This window comes from Neopsephotus bourkii, unplaced genomic scaffold (assembly GCF_033783945.1).
Source record: "Neopsephotus bourkii isolate Nb327-2 ecotype Australia unplaced genomic scaffold, CSIRO-AGI_Nbou_v1 NB_1652, whole genome shotgun sequence".
Classification (NCBI taxonomy): domain Eukaryota; kingdom Metazoa; phylum Chordata; class Aves; order Psittaciformes; family Psittacidae; genus Neopsephotus; species Neopsephotus bourkii.
In genome coordinates this window covers 636036-656910 of record NW_026902126.1, presented here as the reverse complement: position 1 = coordinate 656910, position 20875 = coordinate 636036, and the positions used below count along the sequence as shown (strand labels likewise).

The window sequence follows — 20875 nt, the reverse complement described above, 5'->3', positions numbered from 1 at the left end:
CTGAATCAGCAGCAGGCTCTGCCAGCAAATTCCTCCTTGAAGAGGCTGCTCCCCATCCCCATGCAGAACAAACGCATCTCTCTTGGCCTGGGCAGTTGGCTGCCTCCTCTTGGAGCCTCCTGAGATCCGTCACTTTGCTGCATCTGATAGGGAAAAGATGCAGATGTAGAGAAGGGTGTCATGCTAGGGATGATTGGGTACAGAAACAAATGCAACTCTTGTTCCTGTCACTTTTGAGCTCGGCCCCTCCTGTTGGCAGCCTCAGATGTGGTTGATGTGTTCAGTGCAATGACATCTTTGGAGTAAGAACCTTAAAAAGAGAAAAGTATGAGGAGGGAAGGAAGGAAAAAGTAATGCTAGAATGTGCAAAAACAAATGACCCAATCTGGGCCTTGTCCCTGGAGCATGTCAGGGGCCAAGAATGCTGGTGAATGTGCATCTGACTCCTTGCTGAAGGTGCTTTGAAAATTGTCCATGTTCTTTATTTTCCTTTGGTCTGGTTTCACAAGTTAACTAATGATTAAATCCCAGAGCGACTTGTGCCTTGGGCTTGCGTGTTAATCAGGACAGGATTTGGCCTGTGCCTTGGACTGGCTCTTGAGAAGGTCTCCAAGGGCCAGTTTGTGCCCTCTTTGAACTCTGATACAAAAAATCTGCTGCTTTCACAAAGCAAACTGTAGCAAACTGTGGCTGAAAGTCTTGATTCTCTCTGTGATAATCGCTCACATCCTGCTCCCTCTGTCCCTGCTGCTCACAGCTGCACAAATTCACTCTCCAAACTTGCAGGTCTGCTTTACAGATCCTCCACAAAGCCTGTGAGGTGGCAAGGAGATACAACTACTTCCCAGGCGGGGTGGCCTTGGTGTGGGCCACGTACTACGAAAGCTGCATCAGCTCAGACCAGAGCTGCATCAATGAGTGGAATGCGATGCAGGACCTGGAATCCACCCGCCCTGACTCGCCAGCACTGTTTGTTGACAAGTTAGTTCTGAATTTCATTAGAGGTTGGCTTTGCTCATGAGAGGAATCTCCCTTTTCTCTCTTCTTCCTCCAGTGGTTCCTTTCCTTTCTTTTCTCCAACTCTTCATGTTTTTTGTCGATTATTCTCATAAAAAAATCACTTTTCATCCAAGTCTTTCCCACCACTCCTGCACTGTTTGAGTTGCAGCCTGGGTTTGCTGCCAGCTTGGAGACAACATCCTCTCCTTTGCCTTTCCAGGCCAACTGAAAGGGAACGAACAGAACGGCTCATTAAAGCCAAACTCCGGAGCATCATGATGAGCAAAGACCTGGAAAATGTCACTTCCAAGGAGGTAAATATAATTCCTGCTCTCTCATTCTTCCTGCTAGACTGCTTTTCCAGGGAGTGCTGCACTGCTGAAGAGACACCATATGCCAAGGTGTCACTGGTTTCTCAGTGTGTATCTGAAAGGCTCTGCTCTTTGGCTTTGCTGTTCTCTTTTTCCCAGCAGGGGGATTGGGGTAATGCCACATCCCATGTCGTTTTTCACAACCTCAGTAACAAGTGTGTGGCTCCCAGGTCACAGTACCTGGTTCTTTGCCAGCCAGGTGGCACTGGAGGTGATGCCTCCGTGACAGTTGGGTTGTAGCAGTGGTGGGCAAGTCCAAGCAGTGACTTTATAGACACTTACTCCTTGGTGCATCCCTCAGATGACACAAGCAAAGGCAGCACTCCCAAAAGCTGCAGCTGGTGGCTTGAGGCCTCGCAGCTGTGTTGGATGAGTGATCTCCAATTGCTCGTGGACAGTGCAGAGCAGAGTATGAGCCTTACTTTCTCTCTTGGCTTCATTTTAAGGTTTTATCTTTTTTGTTCCTGAACAAGTGTCAGAGGGGCTTGCAGAGACAGCATTTTGCTGGTGGGTTTACGGGTGGAAAATCACAAGTCAAGGCTTAAGCTAGCTTGGGTCCATCCCACAGGCTGGTGTACATACAGCCAGCCGCAGTGCAGGCAGATTCAAAGCAAATGGAAATGGTTCTTTTGGGTTTGGGGTTTGTTTTCCAAGGCAGGCTGTTAACATGCAGGGCTTTCCTTCCTAAGCTTAGCACTGAAGGCTTCAGCTACCCTCTTGTGTAACAGCAGTGCTACAAGTTGTAGGCGTAAGCTGAGAACTCCTCAGTCTGTGTACGTGTTCCTGCTTGGTGCAGTCAAGATGCTCTGATTTTTCCTGCAGGAATTTTCCATGGTGGATCAAACAAAGTTGTGCTGCTTTGCTTTGCCCCTTCCTGAAGCTGAGGGGCAGGGAGAGGGCTGTTATGTCCATACCCTGGTGTTTTAAAATGGGAGAGCACTGAAAATCTCTCTCTTCACCAGTGCTGTTGCCATTATTCACTCCTTGCAGATGTTTCTATTGAACAGATGTGATTCTAGGTGGCATCCTTTGTTTTCTGCTCTGCAGATACGAAATGAGCTGGAGAAACACATGAACTGCAACTTGAAGGAATTCAAGGAATTCATAGACAATGAAATGCTGCTTATCCTGGGTCAGATGGACAAACCATCTCTCATTTTTGATCATTTATACCTGGTAAGCTGCTGGGTTTGGAGCTCTGGCATAGCAAGAGGCTCGGTGGGAGTGAGCTGACAAGCGGTTGGGCTTAGAGGAAGCTGAATTTGGTGTCAAGGCTGAGTCGTGCTTCATGAGCCCTTTATTCTGGCTGTGTTACTGATTCTGGGCCTTGACAGAGTGGTTTTCCTGGCAGGTTGATCCTGTCTCTGTGCATGTTCATTTTCTATTTCTAGCAGTGGAGATTTTTCCTTTACAGCAAACAAAAGGCTTGGCTGGGGCTGCAGCCGTTTGCTCTTGGGCTCTGGTTAGGGTCACTGCATCTTGACTAAGCCTATGAGGTTCTGTAGCATGGCCAGAACTATGTAAAGAGTGAGGCTGAAGGTGATGTCCCAGCTCGTGCAGAAGCAGAGGACTGCCTGTGTTTCATCTGATCTTTTGCCACTAGATGGTACTCCAAGCAAAACCAGGCACTGCCATCTGGAACAAAGACTTGCTGGAGATGAGCACATTTGTGCCCGTTATGCTTGGGTCTTTTTTGTTGCTCTTCTGGAGAGAGGCAGAGGAAATGCTCGTGTCTGAGAGCAAAACCTGCTTTTAAAACCCTTTTTAGCTTCCTGGTTTGCAGATATGGGCGGTGGGGGGAACTAAGTTGTAACCACCCCCAGAGCTTTCAGGGTTTGCCTCCCTTCTCATGTACCTGTGATCCCAGTCATGCCACACGTAGCTTTCCCTGCACTATTTATCTCTGTCTTTAAAACTCCAGATTGGGCAGGGGCAGTGATTCGGGATGTGCTCAGTCGCAAACTGGCCTAGAACTAACTCCTTAAGGGAGGGTGTAATGCCTGTCAGACAGGACCTCTCTGTGCTGAGCAGCAGCACTGCCTGCCTTGTGCCATATTCCAGAGGCTCTTCCCAGTATTTCAGCTAAGGAAGATGGCCCAGGCTGGGGCATTGCAGAACCTTAGGAAAAAGGGGATGCTCTTGTGCTCCTTTGGAATGTGTGTTTTGTGGCTGTTGCAGGGCTCCGAGTGGAATGCCTCCAACCTCGAGGAGCTGCAGGGCTCAGGGTGAGTACTGACCTCTCAAGCACCAGCCTTAGACTCCAAGTAACCTCCAGCTGTTTGCTTTTAACTTATGCTCAGGCCTCTTGAGATGACATATGGTGTTTGTAGACAGTAGGGATGAGTTTGGGCTTATTCTCAACAACATGGGTAACTTACCATCAGCTCCTTGGTGAAGAAATCTCTCCTATCTTATTCCTATCAATAACGTGTGCAGTGAAAATAACCAAACTACTCAGCAAGTAGCAGCTGAGTGTGAAATATCCATCCAGGATGTTGAGTCGGGTGTGAGTTCCTGCAGGCTACAGAACAGCAAATAATGCAGCACTAAGCTTAGGGGAAAACTCTGAATGGAGCAGAGCTTCCTGTGGATGAGCAATCTCCAGCTCACCTGCCTGGACAGGCAGTGCAGGGCTCTGTCACCACGCTCTCATCACCACACCACCACTTGGCTTCATTTACTTTCATGCTTTTTGGCTGAGGGAGAATTTAGCATAGAAATACTTGCTGCTTGCCCAAGGCACACACCAAGCATGAGGTGAGAACCTGAAAGACATTGCTTAATAGCACAGAGAAGCTGTGGCTGCCCCATCCCTGGCAGTGCTCAAGGCCAGGTTGGACACAGGGGCTTGGAGCAAGCTGCTCCAGTGTTAGGGATCCCTGCCCATGGCAGGGGTTGGGGCTGGATGAGCTTTAAGGTGCCTTCCACCATAAACCAGGCTGGGATTCTGTGATGCCTCAAGGTCTTCACAATGTGCATCAGCTCCTCTTTGAGAGCCGTGGCATTTCAGGTCTGTTTTCTTTGTGTTCTCCACAGCATTGACTACATCTTGAATGTGACCAGGGAAATTGATAACTTCTTCCCTGGGTTGTTCGCCTATCACAACATCCGCGTGTACGACGAGGAGACCACGGACCTCCTGGCTCACTGGAACGAGGCCTACCACTTCATAAACAAGGCCAAGTGAGTGGGCTGGGGACTGTGACTTGTGGGAGGACTCACTTGAGCCATGTGCTTCATCCAGCATGGGGCTGAATCCTTCTTTAATCCAGGGAGGATGTGCTCCTGGAACTTCCTGGGAAACTGGCATTACCCTGCTCCTAGCTGATGATACTTTTATTATTATTATTATCAGAAAGGAACAAGGATATTTCCCCTTCCCAAGCTCTGGAAATGCTCCAACCCACGTCCACGTTGGACTAGCCCCCACTGTCTCTGCAGGCAAGAGATGGTGAGAGAGCCCATCAAACGCTGCTGGGCTTTTACACTGCAGGTTGATCCTGCTTATCCCTGTATCCAGAGATTTGGGCAGGCAGGAGGCTTCCTGGTGATCCCTCAGGTTGGCAGCATGACCAAGGCTGCCCTTCCCTAGCTTCTGGAGAGAGATTCCTCTTGTGGCTCCCTTAACCCCACAGGGTTTCTAACCTGCTGATCCACGGTGCTGGGGTGGTTGGGAGGACACAGTGCTCTCCCTCCACTGTGTGACAGCCGATACCATAACCAAACGGTGAGAGGTGTTCTCCTGTTTGCCCTCCTGCAGGAAGAACCATTCCAAGTGCCTGGTGCACTGCAAGATGGGTGTGAGCCGCTCGGCATCCACCGTCATCGCGTACGCCATGAAGGAGTTTGGCTGGTCCCTGGAAAAGGCCTATAACTACGTGAAGCAGAAACGCAGCATTGCGAGGCCCAACGCAGGCTTCATGAGACAGCTGCTGGAGTATGAAGGCATTTTAGATGCGAGGTAAGGCGCCAGGAGGAACAGAAAGGTGACTTGCAGGAAGTGAAGGGGATAATTTTAAGCTTCCTCATGTTTTTGTATCACAAATGATGGGATCTGTTGCTCGGACTCCTCAGTGCTGTGGTCTGAAGGGTCCTTTCTAGAAGGGCAGCTGCAGAAGCCTGGGCTAATGGTGTTTTCCTAAACCCTTCCTGTGCCAGGCCTCCCTGGGTGGACCTTAGCTGTCTTCCAGGGCAATCTGCTCTGGTTTAATGCAGTGCAGGTTCCTCTGCATGTGGGAAGTGTGTTCGTGTTCCTCAGCAGCCAGGACTGTTGAGCAAAACATTGTTCTTGGTTGATGAGGCAGAACTGAGCTCGGGCAGTGCGGGAAGCAAATCATTTGCAGGTCTGGGTGACCATGCCAGTCACAGGTGTTTGTCATCACGAGCACTGTTGTATCTAACAAGGGTTTCTGCATGCTCCACTTGGCCTCTGCTCTGCTAGGGGAAGAAGAGGAAGGTTTGTCACTCCAGTTCATCAGGAGCTGTGCTGTGAGATGTGCAGAGATGTTGGTTCAGGATGGTTTGCTCTGATGAAGGGCTCTGTGCCCCTGTGCCCTGAAGGGCTTTTCTTGTTACGGGTGCAGTGCAGGGCTGTGAATCTGCTAGGTTAAAGATACCATGGAGTGGGCAGGCAGGAGGGACTAAACCCTGATGCTGAAGATGGCTTTGTCCAAGTGGGACTGGGCTGGCCCCAGGGGGCATCAGTTCTGGGTTGTGGACAGGGAGGGATGTGCGTGGAGCTGAGCATCCTCCAGCGTGACGATGGTCACTTGTGTCTTTGCCTCTCTCCCTAGCAAGCAGCGCCACAACAAGCTGTGGAAGCAGCAGGCAGAGAGCAACCTGCCCCCCAACACAGACGGCACCACGGGGTCGAGCGACTTCCTCCTCGAGAGCTTGGACATCGACCTGGAGAACCGCCTGGCTGACCTGGACATGCCTTCGCAGTCGGCGTACCTGGACAACCGCGCCGGCACCGACGTGCCCGTGGGCTTTAACTACTGCTTCCGCCGCCTCTCGGACACGCTGCTGGAGAACAAGATTCCCGGTGACAGAGAGGGCTTCTTCCCTGTGGAGGAGCTGGAGCGGGATGCGCTTGCGGAGCGCGCTGCCTCGCTGCTGGGACAGCAGCCATCTGCACCGTCACAGGGGAGGATGCTGGAGACAGCAAGAGCCCTGGAGACCGCAGAGCCACCGGCAGAGATGGGCAGCTTCTGTGAGAAGGAGGTGAAGAAGAAGCTGGATTTCAGTCCCCGGAAGGGAAGGATGGTGCTGGGCCCTGGGGACCACAGGGAGGACGCTGTCAGGGAGGAAAACCCAATGGAGAAGTGGAAGCGGCGCTTGTCCATGCACAAGGAGGAGAGCAGGCTTAACAGAGAGAACCTGAATAACAACAACAGCAAAAGGAGCTGCCCAGAGGATTTTGAGGTGTGTATGGAGGTGAAATATAGGTGATGAGCATGGCTGACTCTGCTGCAAGTGAAACTGCTCTTCTCACCCTCGTAGCACAGTTTCATTTGACTCGGATAAAGCCTTTCATTCCATGATGAGCCGCTTCCTTTTCGAAGTGCTTCTGAACATGGCTTTGCTTGCCCAAGCTATGGAGTTAGATGGCAGAGAGGGAGCGCACACATGCGAGCGCCCTATAAACCGCTTGGGGCAACTTGCATGACCATCACTTGGACAGGTAGGTATTCTTCCATTGGAGATGCTGTCTGCTGAGGAAGTAAGTGGGGTTTGTGTCTGCTGCAGGGCCTTAAGAGAGGTGGGAATGGGCTTTGTTTGCAGTCTGCTTGGCTGTAGTTATATGCTGTGCTCTGCGCCTCTCTTCTGACGGCTGATGTCCGGTTCTGTGCGCCTTTATCTGTACCTCTTTTCTCTTTTGCAGCACGATGCCGTGTTTGGGATCCTCAGTAAGGTGAAGCCTTCCTACCAGTCCTGCACTGACTGCATGTATTCCTCAGCTGGGTTGTCTCCAGATTCCTTCGGGGAGCAGTGTGAGAGGCTGAACTCCAGCACCATGCGTCGCAGCACCGCCACCATCTGCACGCAGCCAGCCTTCCTCTCCCACATCAACTCCAACTTGGCAGAGCACCTGCCCAGCAAGGCACGCTTGGAGGAGGCAATCAGAACTAGAACCAACGAGGCTCCGCTTCCTCTGTCGGCAGGAACTGGTGCTCTGGAGGCTGGGGCTGGCAAATCACTTGATCAGCACTGCGCTGTATTGGAGAAGGGAAGGGATGCACCAAAAACTCCAGTCAAAACTCTTCTGCCCAGGAGAAACTCACACTGTGACAAGAGCCTCCTTAACGTGGAAGTGGTAAAAGAGGAGTCTCTAGCCAGAAAGGACAGCAAACCTACCAAGGATCTGAAGTACTTGTTCAGTAAAGACTTGGAGAAGCCAAGTGCAAACAGTTACTTGATGCAGCATCAGGAGTCCCTTATCCAGCTGCAGAAGGCAGGTCTGGTTAGGAAGCACACCAAAGAGCTGGAGCGGCTGAAGAGCCTGCCCTCGGACGCCTCATCCCTGCTCAGAGAGAGCCCCTTGAGCAGGGTGGACTCTGGCATCATGGAGGAGAGCGAGGATTTGATGTCGCATCCCACCCTCGTGCCTCTGCTGGGACCGGCGCCGCTGGTACCCGAGGATGCAGGGAGCGCCGCGGGGAAGGCAGAGGCAAAGCGCATCTTGGAGGGCATCTCCCAGAAAACCTCCACGCCTGCGGGCTGCCGGCTGGAGCACACGAGCAGCTTCACCAAGGACTTCCTCAAGACCATCTGCTACACCCCGTCCTCCTCCCGCAGCTCCAACCTGACGCGCAGCTCCAGCAGCGACAGCATCCACAGCGTGCGGGGCAAGCCCGGCCTCGTGAAGCAGCGGACTCAGGAGATAGAGACCAGGCTGCGGCTGGCGGGCTTGACTGTGTCCTCCCCTCTGAAAAGGTCCAACTCCCTCGCCAAGCTGGGGTGTCTGAACTTGTCCTCTGAGGACTTAGCCAGTGACATGGAGGTGTCAACCGTAACGGACTCCAAGGAGGCCATTTCCAGTGAGTCTTCCATGCTCTGTGAGCCACAATCCACGCTGAGGGGTGCAGACATCACCCCCAAGCTGGCAGCGAAGCCAGCGGTTGGAAACTTGAAGAACACGCTCTGGATGGGCAAAAGTTGATGCCTTCCGTGGGGGGGTGCAGGGGGTTTTGAGGGCTTTATGGCATTTATTCATTGCACAGATGCAGTTTGTCGTCTGACCTGCAGTAGTTCATCTGATGCCACCTCTTCGTCCCCCCCTTGTACTCTTAAGTGGGGAGAGAAAAAAAGCCCATAATGGGTTATGGTGAATGGCACAAGGGAAAATAAAACGTATTGCATGGCTTAGAAGAGGACCTTGTGTGTGAATTGCCCGTTTTCCTGCAGGATGCTCTTCCTGGTACTGTTGGCCAAGTATAATAATGTGGGTTTGTGTGTGTATAGATGGATACTGTGCTATTTATCTGTCTATATATCTAGAAAATGCTGAAATGTTCTGTGTCAGAGACTCAGAAGAATCAGTCATGACTTCTTACAGAGCAAACACAAGTCTCCAGTGAAAACAGGGCACCTGTGGAGAACTCCTTACAACGGCGACACGAACACTACCTCTGATCCTGCTGACTTTGAGTCTTGGCTTGTTTTTTGTCCTCTTTAAAGGCTTTCCCCACAGCACTTCCATTGCTTGAAGGTATTCCCTTGATGGGAGCTGGAAAGGCCCAGAGGAGACAGAGCCTTTCCTGGCTGTGAAGTGAAGGAGCATTGAGCTGTGTTCGTGTTGACTCTGTGACCTGGTTGTCGCAGCCTCGCGTTGGTGGTGGAGGGACCCCCAGGCTGTGTCCCTGTCACCGTGGAGCTGGGATGTGTTGTTGGGGTGTTGTTGCTGTCACGGTGTCTGTGATGTCCCAGTGCTAGCGATGAGCTTGGCCAGTGAGTGACCGTGGTGAAGCTTTGTGTGATGCTGTGTCAGTGTTGTGGACCCTCCGTGGGGCTGTGGGGACACGCTGTGGAGGGGCTGCTCCTTGGTGTCCCCGTGTTTGCAGTAGGTGATCGTGTCTCTCCTGTTGGATTTGGTAGAACAGTTCCTGTGTCCCAGCTTTGGGAAGCCCGGGGGTGTTTGCAGGAGCCTGGGTGGCCGCAGTGCAGGGAGGCAGAGCCATAAACCCTGCTGTTAGGAGGGGTTGTTCCTCCTCAGGCTCCGCAGTCAGAGAGGCTGCAGTGAGAGGGGGATGTTGGAGGTGCAGGTGGGATCTCCCTTCACACAAAGGAGGGAAGCAGCCCTAACCCTAACCCTCATTGAGGTGCTCGTGGTGCTCAGCTGCTCCGTGCCAGACGTGGCCAGGTCAGGAGGGAAGGCTTGGGAAGCATGCAGGGGTCGTGCTCCAAACCTGGGTGCTCACCAAGTCCCAGTGAGCTCCCCACGACTCCACATCTCCATCGGAAGCCATTCTCAACATCCCCTCTTCAAGGTGGGAGTCACAAGGCTGCAGCAGTCATGCTGAGCCTCTGGTAACCAGAAGGGAGGGAGCTCTGTGCTTTTGGTGTCCTCAGTGCCCTGTGTTTTTGCATTAAGAGTGAGGAATTGCCAGGGCTGCAGTTGGATGAATGTCCCTTCTTAACGGGGCTGAAATGGGATGTGCATTTCTAGCTTGAGGCATCCTCCCCGTTCCCCCCTTGGAAGCTGGTTTGAGGCAGGAGCTGCTGGACAGGGTGCGTGAGTCTGCTTCTGGGGCTGAGAAGATGCTGGGTCATGTTCAGAGTGGAAACCCTGTGCTCCATGGCTGCACGTCCAGATCCGCTGCAATAACCTGTGTCTGTTCCATCCTTCCTGCCCTTGTTCCCTCCCGGATTCCCATGGATGAAGGGGGCCCTGTTGGAGGGCTCGGAGCAGCCACCTCGGGGGACTTTGTGCCTCCTGCTCCCAGCATGGCCTCATCCCTCTCCTCAGCGTACCATGACTGATGGCAGGGTTGCTTTTCTCTGCTCTATGTTAAACTACAGCCGCTTCCCATTGCTGCCTGGCCACTGGGAGAGCTGGGTTGGGATAACAGTGGAAGGATTCCATTACCTGATGCACGGCAGTGTGCATCTTTCCTCCCTGTTCCCTCCAGTGCCTGCTGGGTGCTGTGCATAAACCACTGCTGCCCTGGGCTCTGCCTGGACCATCCCCAGCCCTGGTTTGGGGCTGCATCACCGCGATGCTGTGGGGACAGAGGCTCGGTTGAGAGGCTGGGAAGCACCCGTGTGCCATTGGGATGGGTTTGTAGCCGAAGCCCTGACGCTTGCAGGCTTCAGTAGTGTTGTTGCATGAGGAGGTAGCTGTGTTCGTCCTCTCCTGTGTGGCGTAACTGTTCCTTTCCAATGGAGTGCCTTAACCCTGGTTTACAAACACTGTGTTCGTGCTGAGCTCTTACTCTGCTGCTTGCTCTTCTTTGTGTTCCGGTGCTTTTGGTGTTTCCAGCAGCCGACCCCGCTTCCCCCTGCCCTGTGCCTGGTGCAACCAAAGGGCTGCGTGCGCCCCTGCTGCCCCCCCACAGCTCCCAGTGCTCCCGGTTGATCTATGCATTGCATTGCTGCAGGAACGGGATGGGGGATCCAGGGGGATGTCCCCGACGCGGAGCACCGGCTGCGCACCCAAACCCTATCCCTGCCTGCCAGCGGAGCCCAACTGCACCAAGCTGGCACCTGGTCCAGCCTGGGGCTGGGTGGTAGCAATGGGGATCCTCCAGGAGGTGATCCTGGTTCTGCCATGAGCCCCGGAGGAGGGATGGGTGACGCTGTGGCTGTTCCGGTGCTGTACTCTGATAACAGCCCTTCCTTTGACTTCGTGGTGTTTCTGAAGCCTGGTTTTCTATCGATTCGAGCAGCATCTTTTGTACTGTACGAGGCATAATGCACTTTTTTTTTTTACCTTTTGGGTGTAAAATGTACATTTTCTGTGCTTCTTGTGAGGAAAGAGGAATAAACCTTTTTGTTCCGGTCTCCTTTCTGAGCGAGCCCTGCGGCCTTTGTGGAGGTGGGAAGGATCGAACGGACCCCGCGTGTTCCCAGCAGCAGCCACCGCTCTTCCCGTGTCCTCTCTTCCCATCCGATCCCATTGCTGGGGTCCCGGCTGTTCTCTGTCACCCTGAAGGCCAGGTCAGGAGGTGCCTTTGTCCCTTGTCCCTCTCGGCTGTGTCCTTGCGGTGCAGCTCCCTCACTGGGATGGTGAGCACTGGAAGCGCACCCGAGCTGCGGCACGGGCTCATGCCTGGGTTTTATAAGGGGGGAATGAAGTGGGAATACACAGTTCCTGGAGGCAGGAGTGCAACTGGAGCATGTGAGTCCCACCTAGGGGAGAGCCCATGGTGGGCTCGAGGAGAAGCTGCTCCCGTTTCTGCCTGCTCCGTGCTGAGCCCTCCCTGTGGCACATGGAACAGTGCTGGCTTGGAGAGGGCCACAGGGACACGAGGGGTTAATTCCCTCAGCCCCACTCTGGTCATGTTCCCAGTGGGAAAGCCAAGAGCTAAACCCCGGGATGCGGGTCCGGGATCCACCCGAGCTGGGAGCGGCCCTTCCTGGGCATCCACGTTTTGCCTTTAAAGGCAAACGGAGCATCTGATGCTGAGGGGATTGCTCCTGCTCGGAGCTGCTCCGGGGGGAACGTGCCCGTGTTTCCCTTGGCAGCCCCTGCTCTTGGCACACTTGCCTCAAGGAGTCATTAACCCCACCAGCACTGTTGGTGTTCGGGGTGGTTGGGGTTGATTTGGCTTGGATTTGGCACCAGCACTGGGGCTGGAGCTGGTGCTCGCCACCATCACGATGCTCCTCTGCCAGCTCCTCACTGGGGTGAATGAGGTGATGATGTTTAGGTGCTGCTGGCTGCACAGTGTGAGAGCGGGGGCCAGGGGACACCCCCTGTGCTGTGCAGCTGCGGGTCCCCCTGCACCACCTGTGGCTGATGGTGCCCCATGTCCCCATCACCTCTCTGGCTGCACCCACAGCCCCACAGGGACCCACATGGGCAGCAGGGAACACAGCCTGGAGGGGATGGAGAGGGAGCCCTGGGGGGGGTGTGCAGGGTTTGGTGGTTTTACACCCAACAGCATCCCTGGTGCAGCAGTGTGGGAGCTGCATGGGCAGGGGCCTGCTGCAGGAGCTGGTGTCTGATGCTCCCCTGGGCAGTGATGGAGACCCTGCATTGAGCTGGAGCTCTCGGCTTCGTGTCAGGGCTTCCAGAGCTGCCTCGCACCAGAGCTCGGGCTCAGGCAGACAGCAGTGCCCCGGCTGCAGCGTGCTCCTGAGGCCCTTGGGTCAGTCAGTCCTGGAGCCAGCATCGCTCTGGGCTCGTAGCCTTGCTGTGAGCTCCTTCCATTCACTTCTCCCATTGGGATGCTCTGGATGATGCTCTCTGCTCAGCAAAGCATCTCCCCCCGTCTGCATCCCCAGAGCTGCAGGAGGTCACACACTGAGGATCACCAGCACCACGCCATGGCCGGGGGCTGCCGGTGAGTTCCCGTCCTCTCTCCTTGTTACAGTTGAAGCTGGCTCTTGGTGGAGCCGCTCTTGTCTCGGCCGAGTGTCACATCCTGTTGCCTGGCTTTGCCATAGCAACACCACAACAGCGGGAGCAACACGAGGTCTCTGCGGTGATGCTCCGAGGGGTTATTTATAGCCTCGGTGGTGGAGGGAGATGCTGGAGCGTGATGCCTCCATGGGCATCTGGTGCTGGGGCAGCCGGCATTGGGGGTTCTCCCACTGGGCCATGGAGTGATGGAAAGATGGCAACATCCACCCCATCCCCTCACCTTGCCTGCCCCACAGGGGAGCTGCAAGGGGTGATCCCCTCAATGAGCCTCCAAGTCCGTTCTGTGTCCCTGATGGGAGCAGGATGGTTTCCTGGCTTCACAGTGGGGTTGGATGAGCGCAGGGGTTGTGATGCTGTCACTGGGGGGAACAGATGGGGTTTGACTGGTTTGGGTGAACAAAGTGATGTCCCCAGAGGAGCTGTGGCTGCCCCATCCCTGGCAGTGCTCAAGGCCAGGTTGGACACAGGGGCTTGGAGCAAGCTGCTCCAGTGGAAGGGGTCCCTGCCCATGGCAGGGGTTGGAGCTGGAGGAGCTTTAAGGTCCCTTCAACCCAGCCCAGCCTGGTTCTATGAAGGATGCAAAGGGCCGGTGCTGCCCTTCACTGCCTGCAGTGGCACTGGGAGCATCCGGGTTTGCGCCAGCCTCAGCCGATGCCCTCCTATTCCCTAAAAGTCTCTTCCTGCCTGGTGTGAGGGATGCGGCGCCGGTGCCTGCAGCAGCTGCCATTGCCTTTTATGCAGCGGGCGCAGGAGCTGCCGGTCCCTGCCGCGCTGTCCCGAGTGTTAAATAAGCAGCTCCCAGGGAAGCAGAGCTCGGCAGGGCCAAACCGCAGCTCCCTGCAGCACTGGGAGCCCCTCAAGGGCAAGGCAGGAGGCAGGAGGTGATGTCCCCAACCCACGACTCCCAGACTGGGTTCGGTGCTGGCTCAATGGGAAGAGCCTGGAATCCTTGGTCAGATCCTGGAGCTGGGCAGGTTCACCCCATGGGGCTGGGGGCAGCCAAACCCTGCAGTAGTAACAGAAGGTGTTCATTGCCCTGGAGCAGCTCTGCAATGTGCATCCATGAACCCCATCCCAGCCAGGGGCCTGCCTCCCTCCCGGGCTCATCCCTTGCTCCTTCCCATTGGAGCAGGGATGAGGCGATGGCATCATGGGAGACCGTGGTCCAGGTTCAATCCATGCAGCCATGTGAGTGTTGGCCTTGTTCCGAGTGATGCTGCATCCCTGGGGGCTCCGGATGAGGATTTTCCAGCCCCAAGGGTCAGCAGGATGCTTGGAACATGGGCAGCTCCTAGGGGGGGCTGTTTGGGCTGACACTGGGGTGAAGCAGCCCCCGGCCTCTCCATAGGGCCTATGGAGGTGCTGCCCTGTATCCCGGCCCGGGATGCTGCCCCGGCTCAGGCTCGGCACCTCGTGCACCATAAAAGGCAAAGCGCTGGGAAGAGCTGCCGGCTGGGAGCCGCTCGGCCCGTGCAATTCCAGGCATCCCGCTGTGTATAAACGGATTAGAGCCCTCGGCTCCCCCCCCCACAGGAGCCCGTTTGGCAGCAGCATCCCCCTGCGGGAGGAGGGATGCACCCAGCAGCACCCAGAGCACCACTGTGGGAGCAGGCAGGGACTCTCGGCAGGGACGCCTGTTCCCGGGCTCGGTTTGTCCCGGGTGGTCTCCTCTGTGTGTGCGGCAGCGATGACCCGAGCCCCGACACATCCCCAGGGACCCGTCCCGGCCCATCCCCGCGGGCTCGGTGCAGGCTCTGTCCCTCCCCAAGCACTGGGACGCAGCCCAAGGCTGCGGCTGCTTCCAAGCAAGGGAGCGGTGCCAGGGGCACGGGTGCGGGTTTCCAAGCTCTGCTCGGAGGAGCTGACGGACGTGATCCTGCCCAGGCCTGGCACGGAACCGCTCGGGAAGCAGCGGGAGCGCAGGGAAGCCGGGGAGGATCGAGCGGGACCGGGGGGAGTCATTGCTGGAGCGGGTTGGGGAGGAGAGGAGCGTCCCTGCGGATGCAGAGCCAGATCCTGCCTGGGAAGTGCCCCGGAGCAGCAGGTTAGAAGCTGGAGGGAGCTTTCCAAGGTGGGATTGACTGGATAGGGAGCAGCGCAGCATCAGCTCTGGAAGCCCCCTGCGGAGGATGGGCTCCATCCCTCCGGTGCGCGCATCGGTCCCTGCTGGGCATGAGGCTGAGAGGCGCCGCTTCCCATGACCCAGGCACGGAGGCTTCCAAGCTGCCTCCGTCTGTCCCAGTGTAGCGGAGCAGGGAGAAGGAAGGCGGTGCTGAGAGCCAAGGTGGGAAGGGATCCGGGCTGGACGGCTCCAGCGCGCTGGGAGCAGGGATTGTGGCACCGAGCCCCCGGCCATGGAAGCCTCCACCTGGCAGCACTGTGGATGCTTGCGGGATGACACACGTCAGGAGAGGGGCAGGGACCGTGCCGCTTCCCGGGAAGCCTCCGCAGGGACACGTGAGGGCTGCAACCTGCAGGAGGGCCCGGGGCACAGGGACCTTCCCGACCCCCGGAGCGAGGCGCAAGCCAGGATGAGCGGGAGAGAGCAGTGGGAGCTGCGCTTGGATAAGGCCGTGTCAGGGGAGCAAGGAGAAGCCCCCCCGAAGGTTTATGAGCTGGAGGTTGGGCGCAGGCACACGGGCAGGACGGTGAAGCCGGTGGTGTACAGGCTGGAGGAGAGTGAATACAGGCGCCTGGTGGAGGAGGCAGAAGCAGAACCGGAGGAGGAATGGGAAGCGATGGAGCGCTGGGGACCCGTGATGCAGGAGGGGTACCCAGGGGATGGGGACGCGGCGAGCCCGAGCCGAAGCAGGCTGCACGCTTCCCAAGTCGCCCTGAGGAGGGAAAGGAGCCGCTCGGACTCGGAGAGCAGCGCGGAGAGCAGGCAAGTGAACCAAGTGGCCCTGAACTGTCCCTCGGGGGGGCACAAACCGAGTGTCCCCATCAGGTCAGACAGCTTCGAGCGGAACGCCTTGCTCATGGATTACATCCTGCAGAGCAAGCAGGAGGCAACCGCGTCTCCTCCCTATGTCCCCAGGGAGAGCAGCAAAGCGGCTGAAAGCCTCAGGCAGGCGCTGAGCTTCGCCCTCCATCCTGACGGTGCTCCCGGCCTGTTCCAGAACGGGGAGGATGATCCGGCCTGGAAGCAGGCAGAGAGGGGCCTGGAGGGGATGCTCCCTGCTGCTGCTCTGGACTGCGCTCCGGCGGCTGTCGACAGCGCGAGGCTCTCGAGGCAGAGCAGCCTCCAGATCCTGGAGCACCCCGCAGGGGAAGCCGATGCCGTGGTCCCCGATGCTCACAGCCCCAGGAAGACCCCCCCGGCCCCTCCTGTCCGCACGCACAGCAGGGACAGCCTGGCCCTCAGCATGAGCAGGGCCCTGGCCATGACGGAGGCGCTGCTGGAGCCCCGCGGCGCTGCCCAGGGGCAGGGGGCAGCGGGGGGCCCCGAGCAGCCCCGGGCAGGCAGGAGGAGGCAGCAGGAGGAGGATGAGAACGTGCTGAAAGTTGCCGATGCCAAGAAGGCCTTCGAGAAGCCCAAGGGGAAGGCACCGGCGCCCAGCGTGGCCAGGAAAGGTGAGGGGTGAGGGCGCGGCTCTCGATGGGGACCCGGGGCAGGGCTGCGGTCAAGGGGTGCGCGGTGGTTGGAGGGTTCTCAGAGCAGAGGTGCCTCGTGTAACTGGTGGGATGTGCATGTTCAGCAACCTGTGATTGGGATGAGGCTGGAGGAGAATCAGGAGTTAATTCACATTTACTTCTGCTTGGTGGAAGTGTTTTGTGCAGGGGCACTGTGTTACAAGAAAGATTTGCTTTTTAAGCCTCTCCTGGATCTATCAGTTCAGTATTGATAGCACCTACACTGCCTGCCATCGATAGGTGCAGTGCCAAAGTGCCCTTATGATGCTTTCTCCCACTGTCACGCTATTTGCCTCTCCAGGCATTGGGTGGGCCAATAGACCTGCTTTCAGCTCTGGCATGAGCAGGAGGCATCATTCCCTTGATGTTCTCCTTCCCCTGCACTGTGACTGAGCTGAGCAAACCTTCCAGGAGAACAGCACCAGCTCGGAAGCCCTTTCACTTGCTGACATCCCTGGTCAGACGGGGTCATGCAGTAACAGGGAGCGATGGGAAGCGGTTGGTTGGAGTTGGGCCCCGCCGGCACAGCTCAGCCCCACGCTGGCGAATGCTCACCTTCTACTCATTGACAGTCTGCAACTGGGGTTTCCCTTATAAGGGAAAATAGATGTTTTAAGGCACAGGAAACCGGTGCTGGTTTGGGGCTCAACAGCGTGCTCAGTTCAGTGCTGGGTGCCATCCGCCCCCGGTGCTCGGTCCATGGTGCTCTCCATTGCTCTCATTCACAGCAGGTACAAAACCAGGTCAGAAAATGAACATTGCCACAGAGTTTGTGTGGTAGCAGAAAACCCACAGCAATGCCAAGCAGGCCCCATCCTCCCAGGAAGCACCTGGAGATGCGTTGTCATTCTGGTGATGTGGAGATAGGGCTGTGCATGGTGTCAGGGCAGGCTGTGCCACCGGGCAGACTCAGGGGCTGGCTGGGAAGCTTGCACTGGTGCTGTCAGGGTGTCTGTGTGCAGGCAGACTCTCTGCTCCTCCTCGAGTGGTGCAGCTGATGTGGAGCGGCTTCATCAGCTCATCAGGCAGGGATGTCCTCATCAGCATCCTGCCCAGGAGGAGTGGGTGGATGCAGGAGGTGATCTTAGACAAGAGGAGAAGGCACTAAGGCAATCCCAGTTATAGTTAAATCACTCCTGACAGATGTTCACCTCCTTGGCCTTCAGCAGAAACAGGGAGGGAGGGTCAAGACAATCCATTTCAATCCTGAACTGTGAGGATGCTGCTGTAAGGAGCAGGAACAGCTCCTCATCTGTGGCATAGCCTGCTCTTTTCAACCTGTTCCTAACCACACCTTCCCAATCCTCATCCTGCCTAACTGAACACTAACACCTCGCGGTCATTTACCATTATGTGATTCCTTTCTTATACCTCTGCTTTTTCCAGCACCTTTGGTCCAACTTGATCAGGGAGAGAAACAGAACAAGATGGCAAAAGGATTCAAAACGGGTTGAATAATGAGGACGAGACTAGGATAATGGGCTAAGTGTAACGTGGAGCACCACAGGAATCACAGCGCCAAGCCTCACGCTGCTGCTCGCTGCTCAAAGCTCCCACTCGCTGTGTGGGGCCTGGGTGGGTGTTTCTGCTATGCAGAGCGATAGGAAGTGTCCATCCAGGATGCTCGTGGTGGAAATAAAACTCAGCTTGCTCTCTTCATTCTTTACCTTCTCGTGTTTGCTTTCTGGTCTCTCTCTTCCTCCTTAATCATTGGGTGTAGTGGAGACAGCAACAAAGAAAATCCCATCTGTTGCGATGAATTGCTTGGGGTTTACTTGGGGTCTCAACGTTTTAATGACGCATTGGGACCACCTCCCCTTCGCCGCAAGGAAATGGGTTTATATTTCATGGTCCTGTCTGATGATGGGGAAGAAAAATACATGAGGGAATCCATTTCCTTTCCCTTTGCTGTGCATTTCCATGCCCTTCCTAGAGCAGGGTGGGTAGGGATGTGTGTGACACCTATTACTGCATGTAACACGCACAGGAGTGTGTGCGTGCAGTAATAAATGTGCTTTATGAGCTCTATTGTAAATCATTAATAACAATGGCATCAATTATTGATACTCACCATGACCTAATGTTCACTTACTGTTATCTACCAATCCCCAGCATCCTCCACCCATTCCAAGCAGCGCACAGACTGTGTCATCCTCAGTGCTTGCCCACTGCAGCACATTCCCATCACCCTTTGGGGTGGGGGCTGTTGTTCTTATCCCCATTTACCAGGTCTGGAAGTAGCACAGGGATTTGTTCTATGCCATGCAGAAAGGATGGGCACACCTGGGGATAAAACCATGGGATGCTGCGTCCTAACCTGCTGCTTTAATTCACATTCCCCCTTCCCACATGCTGATGCATCCTCACACACTTCTCCCTTCCTGGCTGTTGTCTTAATACCTGATTGAACATACTGCTCCCCTTATCTTCATTCCATAATTCTACAGCTCCCCTTTCTGGCCAAGGGCTGAATGAGGCCAAAGCAAATGGGTTTTGTTCTCCCTCCCTCTCCATAGGAGCACTGTGCTGGAGCTGGGAACAGAGCAGCCCAGGGCAGCCCGTGCAATCCTGCCTAAGAGACAGACCTGATTCACCACAGTCAGGAGCTGAGACGTGGTGGCTGTTGGTACAGCTTTGTCTTGGCGTTTGATCACTGAAATGTCCCTTAAACCCCAGGCTTGCCAGCAGTTTAATAAAGCTGCCCTTGCTGGTCCATGGGTGCCCAATGGACATGAAGGAAACAAGGTAGAAAGAGTAACCCCAATGCTATTCCACACAGAGAATGGCTTGGGTTTGCTTCTTTTCATTGCAATCAGTTCAGGTTTCTCTGCATAACAAAAAGCATCATTGGAGCAATGTCAAGTGAAATGTAAGAGCACATCCCTGATTGCGATGGGAGCAGCTCTTCAGCACGGCCGGGTCTGGCCTTGTGCATCTAAATCATGAGAGCCATAAGGAAGCATTATGGGCATACCTGACTTCACAGAATCCCAGCCTGGTTTAGGTTGGAAGGGACCTTAAAGCTCATCCAGGGACCCCTTCCACTGGAGCAGCTTGCTCCAAGCCCCTGTGTCCAACCTGGCCTTGAGCACTGCCAGGGATGGGGCAGCCACAGCTTCTCTGGGCACCCTGTGCCAGCGCCTCAGCACCCTCACAGGGAAGAGCTTCTGCCTAAGAGCTCAGCTCAGTCTCCCCTCTGGCAGGTTCAAGCCATTCCCTTGGCCTGTCCCTACAGGCCCTTGCCCAAAGCCCCTCTCCAGGTTCCTTGTAGCCCCTTTAGGCACTGGAGCTGCTCTAAGGTCTCCCCTTCTCTACTCCAGGCTGTAAAAAGGCTTCAAGAAATAGATATATAGTGGGCATAAATGTCCTTTAAAAGCTGTATAATTTGATGTCTGCAAACCCAATGTCCGAAACACAACCTGTCACATCTGGCATATTTGGCATGACTTAGAAGTTAAGCTGCAAAAGAACAGGCCTTTAAACTGCTGATCTCTCTAAACCCTCCGTAAGCCTTTTCCCTTCATTCAGAATATATATAGCAATGAGGATTTAAAGCAAAGTGAAATGTTGGAGGTGAATTCATCCCTCAAGTCGTTCTGAGCGAGTGGCTTTGCCGTCTGTTTAAGATGGCTCAGGGACCACAAGCCAAATTGCATCATCTCAGCTAAAGGCCAGGGAAACCTTCACCATTCCATGTAGGAAGAGGTGCCTTAGGTGCCTGCAGCCTTCTTTACCCTTTCTAGCCAATAACTCCATGCTGGCAAGGAAGGCTTGGGGCCCTATGCTTTACTCATAAGGTATGTCAAGATCATCGCAGGAGCAAACCAGAGCGCTTCATTGCAGCGATGGAAGCGATGCAAGGCAGCTAAATTTAGCTGCTGACATAAGTTTCAGAGGTGGAGTCTGCAGGCACGGTGCTGTTTCCGTATAAAGGCTGCGAGATGGATGCTCTGCAGCAGTCGTGCGTTGATGGAGCGGAGGGGAAACTATGTGGGATGGCTGAAAGCAGCGAAACGTGCTCTTGAATCAGTGTTCTCTGCAAAGCAGCATAATCAGGGGTGTTGGGGCTGAGCAAAGAGAAGGCCAAACTTTGCTGTGCGGTTCTTGTTGGTGCAAGGGCTCGGTAACAGGGTGCTTTCCTTCACCAGAATTAGTGATGTATTTTGACAAGCAGCTAAGCTCGACCCCACCGGCTCTCACTGAAGTCCTCCTGTTTGGTGGGATTTGATTCGGCTCAAGCGAGGAAGATTAGTGCTCACTGTGGGGCCAAAGAGCACGTGGAAAA

At 55.3% G+C, this 20875-nt stretch overlaps 1 protein-coding gene across 3 annotated transcripts in view; it reads left to right on the top strand.

Annotated features, from left to right (window-relative positions):
• Positions 1-9062, top strand: part of SSH1 (slingshot protein phosphatase 1) — a 31355-nt gene extending 22293 nt beyond the window's left edge. For all 3 annotated transcript variants that reach the window (XM_061374764.1, XM_061374765.1, XM_061374766.1), the window contains 8 exons: positions 787-981; positions 1220-1313; positions 2418-2546; positions 3549-3595; positions 4407-4553; positions 5131-5331; positions 6164-6794; positions 7255-9062. In XM_061374764.1, the coding sequence (XP_061230748.1) occupies positions 787-981; positions 1220-1313; positions 2418-2546; positions 3549-3595; positions 4407-4553; positions 5131-5331; positions 6164-6794; positions 7255-8532 (2722 nt within the window). In that variant the 3' untranslated portion in view covers positions 8533-9062. The remainder of the gene's footprint in view (positions 1-786; positions 982-1219; positions 1314-2417; positions 2547-3548; positions 3596-4406; positions 4554-5130; positions 5332-6163; positions 6795-7254) is intronic.
• The last annotated feature ends 11813 nt before the right edge of the window (positions 9063-20875 follow it).